Below are 15,128 nucleotides of genomic sequence, written 5' to 3'. Positions count from 1 at the left end.
CGAAAAGCGAAGAGAGGATGGAAAACGAGGCGATCGTTAGAAGCATCGATCGTCTCCACCGAAATCATTGTAATTAGACACAGACGAGACTCGATTTGCTCGCGATGATGACAGAGGACGATCGTAGCGCGCCTAAGTGCGCACATTGTTATACCTGTCGTCCTCGCTATAATTCCCCGCTTCTTATCGTGACGGGTGCAACTAGTGGAACGATAATGCGATCGAGTACCGCCTTCTGGTGATGAGGAGCCGATATATAAGTGGAGTAAAATTGAAAAAAAGGGGGGGGGGGAGAAAATAACGATCGAGAATCCCGAAATCCTGCCTCTTTGAACTCCAAAGGATCGAATTACACACACGAGTACGATTGAAAAACCTTCGATCGAAAGATGGATTTAAGGATGCGTCAAAACGTTCATTCGAAATTCGATCTAGACGCTCGATGAACATAGATAGATTCCTCCTCGCGAGGAAATTAACGTATGAGAATCATATGGAAGACGGTTCGAAACTCTGGGTGGCGATCATCGAGAGAGTCCCAGAATCCCGGTGAACTCGAGCGAGGTCGAGCTCACGTGGTCGTGTCGAGGAGGAGGCAGTGAAGGAGGAAGAGGAGGAGGTGGATTAACGGGAGAATCGAGTGGTCCGCCTCGCCTCGAGGAGGACCGCAGGACGCGGAGGACAGGCGAAGGAGGCGACCGGGTGTGCGAAAGGAGAGGAAGGTAAGCGGCGGGATGGAAGTGGACGGGTGGAGAGGAGCGAGTGTGTGCGAGGAGAGGGGGAGGAGAAGGTGGTGGACAGAAGAAGGTGACGGAGGGAGGAGGGGGGGAGGGGAGGAGAGAGGAGCAACACGCTCTCCTCTCGTGGTGCACACTCTCGTGGTGACTCCGACCGGCAAAGTGCTCGCGTTCGTGAAAGTCCACAGACGACTTTCAGGGTCGTCTGCTGCTCCGCTCGTTCGCCCGAACCCGGCTTCTTCGTCTCGCGAAAAGAAGCCACCGAAAGAGATCCAAAGATACTTCTGTTGCGGTTACGAGCCGGCCGAGAGAAGAGCTGTCCTGTCCCTCTCTTCTTCTCTCTCTCTCTCTCTCTCTCTCTCTCTCTCTCTCTCTCTCTCTCTCGACCGCGACACCGATTCGTCGATCCCGCGGATACGACTTTATCGTAGGATCGATGAGACACAGCGAGACCGCGACGCGCGATTTTCTCTCGTTTGTCGTCGTTTTCGTGGCGGTGGGACGATCCTCGAGAGCCTCGTCCCAACCGAGTTCCTTGACCGAGTACACCGATGTCGCTCCCCGCCGAATCGTTGGCAGTTGGGTAGTTGCCACTGGAAGTAGAACCACGGATCGGATACATCGGTACATGACATGTGACCGAGCTGTGCCTCCTCTTCAACTCTTCGCCGCACGGGTCAAACGTACCACGATTCGTGAGATACGCGATCGAAGATTAGTTCATCGGATCGGTCATCGAAAGCCGGGATCAGAGAGGAAGAGGAAGGGAAAGAACGCGTAGGGACGCGTGGAAAAGTTTCGTCGCGAGCGTGATGACGTCTCGCGTTCGTGGCTGTTCGTCGGACGCGAAGGAAGGATCGAAGATGAGCTCGTCATCAACGCGCGCCAAGGATCGTTTCCGCGACGAGGATCGTCGGGAGGATCGTCGGCCGTCCAACTGGCCGTCCAAGAGCAGCAGCAGCGTCGGGAATCGTTACCATTTCGGGATGACGACGAGGAACGAGGAGAAGGACGAGGTGGGCAAGAACGGCGAGCTGAGAGACTACGAGGAAGACTACGGGGACGCGGACGTGTTGTACAAAAAGAGCAAGGAACACTTTGGCGCGTGGGATATCAAGGACATAGTGCAGGAGGAGAGTTTCGGGTCGAGGAGGCAGACGGATCGAGGATTGACGAACGGCCGGTCGAGAACGCAAGATCGGTGTTGCGTGATCGACGACGACGACGGGTTCGATCGGGAACAAGTTGCTGGATCGCATAGGTTGAGGAAAAAGGTGGAGAGCTCGGATGGCTCGTCGAGATCGGGTCGTCGCACGTCGACGACGACGAGGGACGACGAGATGGAACTTTCGAAAGAGATGGAGAGTTTGGCCGTGGACGGAAGATCGGGCGAGGATCGAGGGATCAAGACGATGATCGAGCGGTTCAAGCGCAGGGAAGAGGATAGGTCCACGAAGTTACGAGGTAAGGAGTGCAACTCGATCGGTACCACCGAGAAGGAGGAGGAGGGGTACGGGTCGAGAAGTGGAGGTCGAGGTGAACTTCGTACAGATCGTGTCACGGATATTAACGATCGCGATAGAGGCAGGATCCAGAAAGACGATCCGGCGGAGGAGCGCGGACGATCCAGAGGATCCAAGTTGGGAGGGGCGGAGAAATACGGGCAAGCGGAGGTCGGCAGAAGTCGTTCCGTGGATCGAAGGATGGAAAAGTTGAACGACGCGAGAAAGACGCGTTCGAAGGATACGGTGGAGGACGACGTTTCTCGGAGGAGAGAGAACAATTTAAGGAGACGAAGTTACATCTACGACGGTAGCCCGGATGATTTCGAGGTGAGGATACAGAGGTACGAGAGAGGTGGTGGGGTCGATCCCTCGCCGAGGAGGGATTCGTTCAAGGATCCTCACGATCGACGGGTAACTGGGAAGAGTTCGTTCAACAACGAGTCTTGCGACCCGAGAAGGAACCGCTCTCGGGATCGCGAGAGCCCTACGGGAAAGAATTCGTTCAAAAGCCAGGACGGGGAGAAGAAATACTCGGCAAGGGATCCGGAACGACACGTTTCCAGAAAGAGTTGGTCGAAGGAGCAAGGTTACGAAGGAGCCGGGAGGAAGAATTCCTTCAAGGAATCGGATTCGGACTACGGAAGAATTTTGCCTTTGAAGAATCGAGACGTCGACGAGAAGGAGAAAGAGAAGAAGGAGGAGGAGGAGGAGGAGGAGGAGGAGGAGAGGAAGCGATCGCTCAAAGGGCGTAATTCCGATACCGGAGTCAGTCGAATCACTTTCGTCAAACAACGGGACGCCGATTCGAGCAGGGTACAAGGCTCGTACAAGGATCGGGAGGCGGACTCAGGGACGTTGAGGGTGAGCTTCGACGAGGATCGCCAAGTCGCGGGGGGGCGTAAGAACTCGTTGAAAGAAAAGAGCGTAGAATTTGGCGGGATCTCGTACAGAGATGAGAAGGAGGAGGGGGATCGAAGATCGGGCGGGCACAAGACGACGGCTCGGGGCGACAACGAGGCGAGTAGAGCCGGCCGATCTTTTCGAAACTTGGACGAGAAGGCGAGAAGGAGGCAATCGCCCAATGGCCGGTACGTGGAATTCGGCGGTGTCTGTTTTCAGAGCGAGGAGGACTCGTTGGAGCGGGCGAGCCCTTCCAACTACGATCGAGACCACGATTCGGAGAGGAAAAGCTGGTCGAGGGAACGGGGGGAGGATCCCTCGTCGTCGTCGTCGAGGAGGCGAACGTCCTCGAGGAACCGGGAAGAGGGCGACACCGCGAAAAGATCGGACAGGCATTCGAGAGCGTTGACACCGCCGAAAGGGAGGGAGGAGCGCGAGGAATTCGATTCGAAGGCATGGCACGAGAGCAACCGGATTTTCGCCGCCAACTACATCCGAGAGAACAGCAGATACCGGGCGAATCCGGATGGGCGTTCGGAGATCGATCGAGATCCCTCTCCCGAATTCGAGATCCAAGAATGGCGGGACAACAGGAGGCGTTCGAGCGAACAAGTTGGAGGGTCGAACGAGTTGGAGGAGGACTCGAAGCCTCGGGCGTACGCGTTGGGAAACGGGGAACATGGTTCGAGAGATACGCGCGAGAGCGGATACGCGTCCCACGAAGGGAGGAACGGGGCGACGATCATCAGGATTAGATCGAGCCCGGAAACGGGCGTCGAGAGGACGAGACGTCGTCGTCGTCCTGCGCAGGACGCGTACGCGGGAAGACGGAGGCGTCGCGAGGGCGAAGAGGACAGCGAGGAGGACGGGGAGGAGGAGGAGGAGGAGGAGGAGGAGGGCGATGATCGGCACAGAGGGTTCCAGCGAGGAGGAGACGGAGGGTTTATACCTGGAAGAGGCGTTTCCACACCTTCGAGAAGAGTCTGGAATTACCGCGAAGGGGTATGGCATTTTCATGAGTCAATCGCGTTCGATCGATCGTTTATGGTTCAGAAGCGGGAAGCGATATTCATAAATCGATGGAGACGATGAAAAGAGACGTGGTAATTCTCGTAAAATAAAAAAAAAAAAAGAAAAGAAAAGAAAAGAAAGAAAGAGTCGCGGAGTGGTGCATGGTTACTTGTAAATACACGTACAGGGGGTGGTGGCTCGGGGAATGTTTGATATCCTTTCGTCCGATCCTCGTTTGGCGACGCGATGCTGTAAGTGTCGAGTGTGTTGGTGGATCGTTGAAAGGTGCGAATCGTTTTTTTGCCGCGTCGATCGATCGTCAATTGCCATTTTGTATCGAGATTTCTTTCGACGCCGTTATTAAATACTTATAAACACACGTACGTACGTTCGTGCTATTTTCTTATCCATATTGTGCGCACGCTTTTATTATATCTTATTATATTACACGAGAGTTCGTCGAGCATCGAACGGACTTAACGAACTTGTATGAATTAAGTGAAAGCAATGATTATGAGAGCAATTATCGATTTTATGGTATTATCAGATATGTATATATACATATACATATACATATACATATATATATATATATATAGAAATATAAATATAGAAAGTTTTAATTGAATTTCTAATTGATCAGTGAAATTCTTTGATTCCAATCCAACCAATCCAATTGCGATTCGTTCCAAGTCCAATTGACGCTGTTTGCGAACATCTCTTCATTTCGTAGACGATAATTATAGAACGTAGCCGGTGCTATCGGTGCTAAATAACGCGGTCGAAAGCGCGGAGATCTCGATTGGGGTGAAAGCATACCATGCGAATCGGGTTTTTATCTTTACGTACGCTTTACTTACTAATCCTTTGATCAATCCACTACCTTGCTCGGCTCGTTTATTCGGCTCGTTTCTCGAATACGTGGACGAACGCACGCCACGGGCTAAAACTTCAACTTTCACGAGCGTTCGTCGTTTCCCTTTTGCGAGTTCAAAGTTGGCCATTTACGCCGAGCGAAAATTACACCGGTTCGATATTTTTTTCGCACGCTCGCGAGTTATCCGTCTCTCGACCGTCTCTCTCTCTCTCTCTCTCTCTCTCTCTCTCTCTCTCGAGGGTTAACGGTCTGTCATTCAGCCGGTTTAACGCAAGTTTTCAATGTTCCTTACGTAATTCAACCGTGTATTGGCCAACGCGTCATGGAAATGTCAGCAAACCGCCCACAAATGGAATGGTCGCGCGGCGTGTAGGACATGCACGTATGCACGCAGCCGTACGGATCACATCTTTACTCCGCGGAGTGAATAAAAAAAAAAAAAAAGAAAAAAACTGGCCAGGCCTTTGTCGAAGTATAATCGACGATCGTCAATCATCGTCGTTAACGATGGAAGTCGATATAATCGCGACGATCGAACCGGACTATAAGCGTACGATGTTGTTAACCGAGCTATAAACGGTCGAGGAGTCAACGACATAAGATATGCTCGAGACCAATTGGCGGCCACGTATATACGGCACACACGTACACGGAGGAATTTACGCGGTGATGGAAAAGATCGTGTTTTCCATATTCCTTCGTTTCGCCTTCGTTTCGTTCGATTTGAGAAACGGATCTCTAAACGGGTCGCCTTTTCGCGAGGCATTTACGAATTTTGCATGGTCGGAAGGAAGGAAGGATCAAAAAAAAAGAAGCTGGAATTAAAATCAAATTATCCGGCACTGTTGCGTAAATGGAACATGGGAAGATACTAGCGAGAGATTTCCAGATGGTGGATAGAATGATGGTGGGAGGGAAAGAGGGGAAAAAAAATGGATAGCGGGTCCTTTCACTCGTGAGTCAGGACGAAAAATATGTTAATTAGGCAATGGTTCGCTCGTTCGCTCGGCTATCATTATTCAAGATTGCTATATATAGACAGCTAGAGACACATCGGCTTACACACATTTTCCGTGGCTCGTCTACTCGATATTTGGCGAGTACCCGTTTCACGTGGGCGGGCCGACCATATATGCCGGCCGGAAGGTTCTTGAACGCATCCAACGCGCCTCGAGCTTTCCATCCTCGCTTCTTCCCTTTATCTCCCCTTCGTTCGAACGACGCGTTTCGAAGCAAGCCGGTCCAAATGTCACCGAACGTCGCTCTTTAAACGTGTGGGAGATTGAAGATCTCTTAAAAGGCAAGCTTCGACCGATTCGCGGGGAAATTCGACTCGGATGGGATCCTCCATGGCCGAACGTCGAGGAAAGGAAGGAGGAGGAGGCGAGCAATTAAAAAAAAAAAAAACTTCTCCCAATTGCGAGGCGAACGCTCGCTTCGTTTCGGCCTTGTCCCGCTTCGCACGTAATTACGAGCGAGTCACGATCGCGCGATGGAATGACGTATTTTTCTTTTACGCTAGATCCTTTGTCTTTTTCCTTCTCCTCTTTTCTTTCTTTCCCTTTGTTTTTTTTTTTTTTTTTTTATTTTATATTTCACGGTCGAGGGAGAAGAAGAGAGACGCGCGTCTTCGTTAGACAGGCGAGCGTTTCGTTTCGAGGATTGGATCGGACGACGATCGCCCCGGGCGATTGACATTTGCAAACATGATCCAAACCTTTCACCGTTTTGCAATTAACGCGGGATCCGATCGCGGGAATAAAAATCATCTTTTATCGACTTATCGTCATCGTTCGATTCGCGATGGTTCGTTCCTTTTTTATTTATTTATTTTTTTGTTCCTTTGGGAATATCTCGGCGAGCAATTGAATGGAATTGTTTTGATTTGTTTGATCGCAGGGTGTCCTGATCACGGACGTCGAGGAGGGCCAACCTTGTTTGCAATGCGGGGATTCGTGTTCAGGATTCTCACCGCACACGTGGAGGTAAGATCGAAATTTCTTTTTCATCCAAGTTTAAACGCGAGTTAATCGGATAAGCGTGTTAATTCATTCCGGGGAGATAAGAAGAAGAGAAGAAGAAGAAAAAAAAAGGAAACGAACTTCCGCAAAAACTGCTGAATGGCATTTAACAACGGGTCGGTCTTCCTTGGGGTCGCACCGTTGACACACTTCCACGCCGAAGTCTTCTTCGCTTTTCCCACGTCTTACGTTGACACTCGTCCGCGATCCGCTCCAATGATCGATCTCATCGCCTTTCAATCACACCGTCTAATGGATCCTATCGATCCTCGCGTTTCGGGGATATCGTCGCGTTGCGAATAATATATCGGATGCACGCCTGATATCCGAGATGGAAAGCGGGAAAAATTTGAATCTCGCGAGAACAGCGCGACTCGAATCGAGTCGAATCGAAAGTTTCGAAGAAAGGGGAGGGGAAAAGGCGATGAAAGGCGGGACAAAGAAACGGTGTGATCGATCGACGCGCAAGAATGATTCGCAACGTATCCATTATCCCGAGCGTAACTGAACAGCGGTGAAATTACCGGTGAGGTAATTATCCTTGGAGGTGATTTACGGAGCAGCAATGCGGTAATAAACGAATTAATTGGGCGGGGAAGGAGAGTCTCGGCTCTCCTTCCAACGTGGAGAGGAGAAAGGTGTGGGACAGAGCGTCGTGCTCGGTTGCATTTATAACCGGTGGAATGGGATTCGTTACAGTTAGCCGTGGCCATCCGAATCCGTGCATAACGGTTGGAAATTGCCTTATTTATCTTATATCCTTGTAACTATTTCCTCTCGTCGGTTCTAGTCTTGGGAATCGTGGCACTGGGTGAAATTTTGCGGAGCGGCCCGTTTCGTTATTTAGAAATCGAAACGATCGGCCGTTTGCTTTGCCGGACGAAACGCGTGGGCGTTGTTTCTCCTTTCCTCCTAACCGCCACGAATTAAGCTTGTTAGCTTGGAAAAACAAGGCGAACGTTATTCCTAGGAATATACCGTTACAATTATTTCGGGTCATGGCTGGTTTGAAAAATAAATCGTTGACATGTGCGTACGAAGACGTTCCGAATTGTCGCTCGCTCGGTAAATTTCGATTAATTAATCGTCGATAGATTTCTCCATCGCCTCGATCGACGAGTAGCAAATTAGTAGTAGTAGATCCTTCGATATTTCTTCCACCCACTCTCCCTCTTGTTCGTTTCTTATCAACAAGAAACGGAACAAAGGCGCGACATTATCGATCCAGGGACCTTCGTAAATTCCGTCTTCCATCGATCTTCCAACTTTTACTTTCGTCGCGTGCTATCTGATTTATTAATTGTCTGGTCGAAGGCGTGGCCATTGATGGTGTCACGGATCAACGCTTGTAAACTTACGAAACAACGAAGAGGAATTTGTCGTCGTACTTTCGCTTGAATTCAATAAAAAAAGAAAAACACGACGAAAGTTCGTTCGGATGGCGGCAAAGGTGAGGTGAGCTCGTCGTGTCTTTAATTCTTTATATCTCCCAAACGACGTATTCTTGTTATTATTTCACTTCGTTCATCGATCGATCCTTACCGCGAATTCGATTCCTGTCGTTTCTCGTCCATCGAATCGTTTACCTTCGTCGTTGAATCGCGTTCCCTTATCCGAGCCTACGCCTGTGCACCGTGTCGATAATTTACGGAACGAAAGCGAACGCGGTACACGCGTCGTATTTTCGACCGTCGTGTCGTTCTCCAAACGAGACCGCATAGGCGTCGCCTCTGCGGCGATGTTTTAACTTTTATCGATTCACGAGAGCAACGCGGAACACTCGATGCGAAAATATGGCTCGACTGAGTTTAACAACGGCGAGCACCGATCTAGCACACGCGGCTGTTTATCGAACCTCGACCTCTCTCTCTCTCTCTCTCTCTCTCCTCCTCTTGCTGCTCCATGGAACGCGGGGAGGAGAGCACGTGCTCGTATTTATAGGTTCATCACTCATCGCGTTCGCAAGGAGGAGCGGAGCGAGCGGAAATCTGAATTGGGGGAATTCCGGCGCTCGTCGTCGTCGTCGTTGACGCGCTAGATTTCCGCGGTCGCATTTCCCGAGACGATAAGCCGACGCTCGTTAAATTACGCTCGCTTTACGAGCGTATCGCGCTCGAAACGATCCATAACACACGGCGGAAACACGTGGCCGTACTTGCGGATCGACTATTTTACAAACAGACGAGTCGTTTCCAGCCGAGCTGGGTTAACGATACACGCTCAACCATACCGATTAGACCAGGCCTTGCATACCCTAGATCCGGCGCATTCATCAGGTTAGCCCTGGTTCTGGCGCGAGGACTGGGTGTCTCGAAGAAGCGTGGCTGCGTCGAGTCCGTGGATGATGGATCGAGTTAATTCGTAAGCCTTAAAGATCAAGGCTTACCTCCCCTCTATTTTCGTTTACGTCGAAAATTCTTCGAAATTCGCCGCCTCATCGTCCAAAATTTTGCAATTGTTCAGGCAAACGAAATTCGCGAAACTCGCCTTTGTATTTATCGTAACAAATCGGAAGAAATCGATCTCGGTATTTTGGAACCGTGACGTTGGCGTTTTTACGGTTCTATCGCTGGAAACTCGAGTCACGCCGATCCGTCCTCGCGCACCAGAAGCCGTGAGTCACTGGCTCGCCCGCTTGCATCGCGTCTCGCCTCTTTCTGCCAACTCGCGCGACACGCCGCGCGTACACGTGCTTGGACGATATGCGCGAGTGGTGTAGGGCCAGCGTAGAGCATGGTGCGAGTTGGTCTCGCCTTTTGACCGTCCACACGTCGTCGTTTCCGACGTCGGCCAGTCGGCGAATCGACGCCCGACCAACGAGTCGGAATCTTCCAGTTTCGGCACCGGATCCAGCGCGAAATCGACGTCGCCTATCGCCGCTTACGTAACTTATTCGGCCTAGTAGAGCGCGAGCGCGTGGGACGATTAGAAGCTGGAGCGAGATCCGGGAGATTCGTGTACCTGTTGCACGACGACACGTTGGGATCTGTGCTTTATTATTGGAGAGAAGTGCGCGCGTGTGTTGTGTGCTGGTGCGAAGGATTCCTTGTTGTTGTTGTTTGCCTCGAGGGACGATGCCTTGGGATCGTTGCGCTGGAAACGCGTGCGATTTCCACGACTGAAGGGTAAAAAAAAAAGAAAAAAATAGAATCGTAGTTAAATGGCGGATTTATAGATTCGTGGAGCAGATTTTCTGAGACGGGTTTCTATCGATCGATTCTAGTCGGAGCTAGCGGGCACCTGTTGCTCCGCCGCGCGATGCGAACGTCCAATCTTTCTCTTTCGAGAAACTGAATCTACGAATCCCCCCTCGTACGAAACGAAACTTCTCTCTCCCAATTATATCTGTGAAAATGTAGGCAGGATATATATATATATATATATATATATTGTACAGTCGGTGCTCGATGATTCATTAAAATTGCACGTATCGCGGGAGTGGCGAGATCAAACAAAATACAGGCGATGTCCGTTTGTCTTGCGGCAGGCTCGTGTATATCACCGTGATACGTGCGCCGTGAGTAACGCGTTATTATTCGCGTTAACTCGGTCGCGTACGATTAACGTTTCTTTTCGTATCACGGCCCGCTCGAAACGATTCGTTCGCGATCTTTTATTACACCAGTTGCTCTCCGTTCCTTCTCTCGACTCGAGTCCGCTTTTAATTCTTAATTTTAGACGTGTTTCAAAACGCTTCGCGGTTTGACTTCGTTTCTGGCAGCGGACCGGTCTGAGTAATATCGCCGTTTTGAAAAACGAACGTTCGTTCAAACAATTCCCGGTTGCCTAAGGTTCGACGACAGACCTTCCTTCTTATTCCTTCGATGTTGCAAGCTGCATAGTTTCGCAAAATCCCGTCTATTTTTATGCAATATTTTGAATTATTTCGACAGAGAGGGGGGAGAAACGTGAAGAAATCCTGCTACTCACCGGTTAGTTATGCAGGTCTAGTTTATTTCGAGTGGAAAACACTTGGTGAACGATTAAAATTCCCCCGTGTCAACCTCGCCTCCGGTGCATTCCTCTCACGAACTTGGACGACCATCTCCCGTGTAAAAAAGTTGGCGGTTTGTCGGCCAAGGGAGAAATATCGCGGAGACAAGCGGTTGATGGGCGGGGAATGTCGAAACATCGAACGGAGAGAGAGGGAGAGAGAGAGAAGGAAGGAAGGAAGGAAGGAAGGAAAGAAGAAAAAAAAACAGAGTCGTTTCGAGCGATGCGTGCCGCGAAATCGCGCGCAGTTGGCGAATTGGCGCGGCCATTCTCGACTCGCGCGATGGAATATCGGATGACGGCAAGTCGTATCGACGCTCCTTTTCTTTTTCGTTTCGCGAGATTTAAGACTCGCGCTGCCCGGCGCGGCCACTCTCGTGCTCGAGCGTCTATTTTAAATCGGCCCACCTATCGCGTTTTTAAACGCTCTAAACGGTGATTTACAACCGTGCACCCACCTCCCGCGGCTGTTGCCGCTTCCGAAAACACGATAAAAGCCTATTTTCGGCCCGGCCAATGCCGTCCCTGCCCTTTTCCAACAACCCACCGTGTCCAACCCTTCCCTCCCCGATGAAAACCGTGCTTCACACCCTCGAAAGAATCGACAGACAGAGGAGGAGAAAAGATTCGACTTATCATTTTTGGAGGGAGATTAAGCTCGGTGATCGATCGGTTATTTCGTCGATTCCTCCTCCTCCACGGCGAATAAATGTTTGCTTTATGTACGCGCGGCATACGTAGACACGCTTTGAAGTTGGAGCGTGTCAGCATTTTTGCTTTGATCATCGCTATCTTGGAGGGCCGCGGAGAGATCGGCGGAAGGCGCTGATCGAGCCATTCCCCCTTACAGGGGGGATCCTTGAGGGATCCTTCGATTTCACGCTCGCCACACACCGTGCGGTGTTGGACGCACGTCTCGTTGAACGATCGGCCAATAATTGCACGGATTGTTGCACGCGCGATGACACGCAGGTGCTCGGTCACGTGCGAGAGATGTCGGTCACCCACGCGTGGCGCGCAGTGAGATCACCTTTATACTTTGACTTTCTTAGTCACTGGGCTAGCGTGTCGCCCGTTTCCGCGGCACCGTTTTCCGGCCAAAAGCCATGTTTAACGATATATACCCCTCTGACATCATCGCTCTAAGCTCATGGAGTTGCAGCTGCGGCCAGGATGCGTCCAACTTTTCCGCGCCTATTTCATTGAATCGTCCTTGCCCCAATGTCGCGCGTGTAATCGTTTATTACATCCGTTAATTTACGCGAATTTCGCGTATTTCCACGAACCGATCAATCTTCGGTGAAGTGTTTCGTCTCTATTCTGTCCGTCGTTGGAAACGATTTACGCGGTCCCCTCTTTTCCATCCAATTTTCCGCACAATTCACGGGGGAGATTAAATTGAACACACGACGGACGACAATATTGTTGGGCGACGCAACTCGACAAATGGCTCTTCGGATTCGCATTAACGGTGATTTCGATTGATTTATATCTAATCTTATAGTTTCGAGTTTCACGTCACAGTCGAGGAAAGGAGAGAAGCCGTTTTCTTATCGGTCATTGCATCGGTCTCGAAAACGCTCTCTTTTCTCGTTATCCGCGTGTACTATGAATGTCTTCTATCGCTCGTTTCTCTGCTAATCGATCCTAAATCTCGAGTACCGTAACATAAATTTGGAAAAGTTGTTATCACGGATAAAAGGTTTTTAAGAAACCACACTTTTTGCCATGGAATTATATAAAAGATTTCTAGATTAATAGTGGAAAATAATAGTCGAGGCACGTACTAGAAAGACTCGTTCGTGTGATTCGAGCGTTCCAAGGAAAGGGTAGCCAATGACATTTCTCGTTCGCAAATATCACGGCTGCCCTAACGTAACCTTTTTTTATTTTAAAGCGTCCCGTGGCGAACGTCACTTAGCGGAACGGTTGTAAGCCATTGGGCAAACAAATCGCGACACGAACGCCACGCTCTTTTCTTTTTTTCAAGGATCCTTGGAAAGAAACCGACGACGGCTTGCTCCCCGCCCGAATTCTTTCTACGTGATTTTCGACACGGGTCGATCCGAGAGTCGAAACGAAGCGGTGAATCAGCGAGTCTGTTGGCAGAAGTTGGCTTCGATATTGCCAGAAGCGTTAAAAAAGTTACCGCGTTACACACGCGTCACGTTCACGCGAATATTTATTTTGTCGAAACGAAGGAGGAGAACGCGCGCGTGAATGTCGGGATACGAAACGATCACGCGACATTCTATGTGTGTCAAACCGCTCTATATTTAATATTCGAGCGAGCCACCATCGGTCACGGCACGCGGCCCCGGCTATTTATTTGGCTTAACCGGCTGTAAAGTAGCGGGAAATTTATCCACTATAAACCGGCAATAACTCCAGCGCTGGTAAACACTTCGATAATTCACTGGACTATCTTCGGTTGCTTAAAACAAACTACTAAATTCCAAAGATCGATCGGGCGGCCGTGTATCAAATGCAAACAAGTACGGCGATGATCGGCGTTAACCCGTCGCCAAAATGTTATATTCGCCGTATAATATTCTTTCCTACATAACTTTTTTCAAACATTCGACACCTCCGGATCTTCGTGATTTCAGAATTCTCCAAAACTAGTTAGATTAACTCGCGATTCGATGTTTATATAAGAATTTCGTTTAAACATATCTTCGAATAATATTTACGACTCGAGCCTTGTATTTTTACCAATTATCCGTGTATCGTCGCGTAGAAGGAAATTGCACATTTTGATGAACTGTGCACGTTTGTGACTTGAAAAGAATCGAATTATAAAAGATTAACACGCGTTTCAAATTTTTAAAATCCTTTACTCTCGAAACCGTATTCTCGATTTCGTCTCGAGCAATTACAATATCGCACCGTTGTACAACAACAACGTGAACAAACGCGATCTTCATCTCGAGTGATCGTCGAATGGACGACCGATATCCCATATCTCGAACGGATAAAATCTTGTATACGCATACGAGATACCGCAACACATCTTCTCTTTTCGACACGGCGTTATTCCCTTATAACGCGACACGATGTCTCGTAAGACGTTTAAACGCGTAAGTCACGTCTCGCGATGGTTATCGCGGGCGAGTAAAGAGCGTTACACTCGCGCGAGGCGATCATATCGGAGCTGTGGATCGCGGCCGTACTCGCTCGCGTTCCACGCGCGAAGCGGAATCACGGCGTGTCGTGGTCGTCGTACGGGAATGCGGCGCGTGGGTGAGGAAAGCACGCGAGGGGTTGGAATTCCTGGCGAAAGCGTGCCGTGTTCTCCTCGTTTACAAGCAGCTTTTCTTTGCGAAACCTTTCCGCGTCGGAGATTTGGCTTTTTCTTGTCGCTCGAGTACAACGAACTCGAGTACATGCTTCGTGTCTGTGACTTTGATAAGAGAGATTACGCGCGAATGTGGAGTGCGATGAAAATGTGAGAAAGGCGTGACGTGTTCTTTTTCTTTTGGAATTGGAATTTTCGTGTGGAAATCGTTGAGGGGCCGTCGAGGATTTTCATTAACGCCGCCGTTGCGACAGGAGAAGAAGGCGCGCGCGTTAAGTAACAGCATCGGTGTTAGACGCTGATAAATTATTCCGATTAAAATAAATTGAAAGATAGCCGGGGACGTGCCGCGCGCACGTAGGCGTTCATTCACTCGCCGATAATATTTTCTAACATACCGATTGCGATATACAATAGTCGATCGGCGGATTGTTTTCGTCAGCCAGAACATAGGTTTCTCGAATCTCTCCTCCTTGTCCGCGCTTCTCGAATTCGACGATACATAAAAAAAAAAAAAAAAAAACGAAACCGTCTTCATTTCGAATCGAATCTTCTCCAACAAACGAACAAAAAAAAAAAAAAAGTAAGACAAGATAAAAGAAAAGGGAAGCACGAGATAGTTTTTCGAAGGGGAGCTCGATGCAATATCACGCTCGGGCTGAAACGAAAACGGGGGGACCCGTTGACTTTCGAGAAACCTTTTCTGAAAGCGGAGGCGGCTCGATCAACGGGGCCATTATATCTCCGGGGCAGCGATAAATCAGCGAAGAAGCGCGTAAAACCGAG

The 15,128-nt window shown here is 49.7% G+C and overlaps 1 protein-coding gene across 1 annotated transcript in view; it reads left to right on the top strand.

Moving 5' to 3' along the window:
* Positions 1-884: 884 nt before the first annotated feature.
* Lmpt (four and a half LIM domains protein limpet) overlaps positions 885-15,128 on the top strand; it is a 51,722-nt gene continuing 37,478 nt past the window's right edge. Inside the window, exons 1-2 of the mRNA XM_086916270.1 lie at positions 885-4,144; positions 6,930-7,015. Of these exons, the coding sequence (XP_086772396.1) occupies positions 1,550-4,144; positions 6,930-7,015 (2,681 nt within the window). The 5' untranslated portion in view covers positions 885-1,549. The remainder of the gene's footprint in view (positions 4,145-6,929; positions 7,016-15,128) is intronic.

This window comes from Apis florea, unplaced genomic scaffold, assembly GCF_048593485.1.
Source record: "Apis florea isolate Af1SG1 unplaced genomic scaffold, ASM4859348v1 contig_3802_pilon, whole genome shotgun sequence".
Taxonomy (NCBI): Eukaryota; Metazoa; Arthropoda; class Insecta; order Hymenoptera; family Apidae; genus Apis; species Apis florea.
The sequence above is the reverse complement of the archived record's forward strand: the minus strand, read 5'-3'. Positions and strand labels throughout refer to the sequence as shown.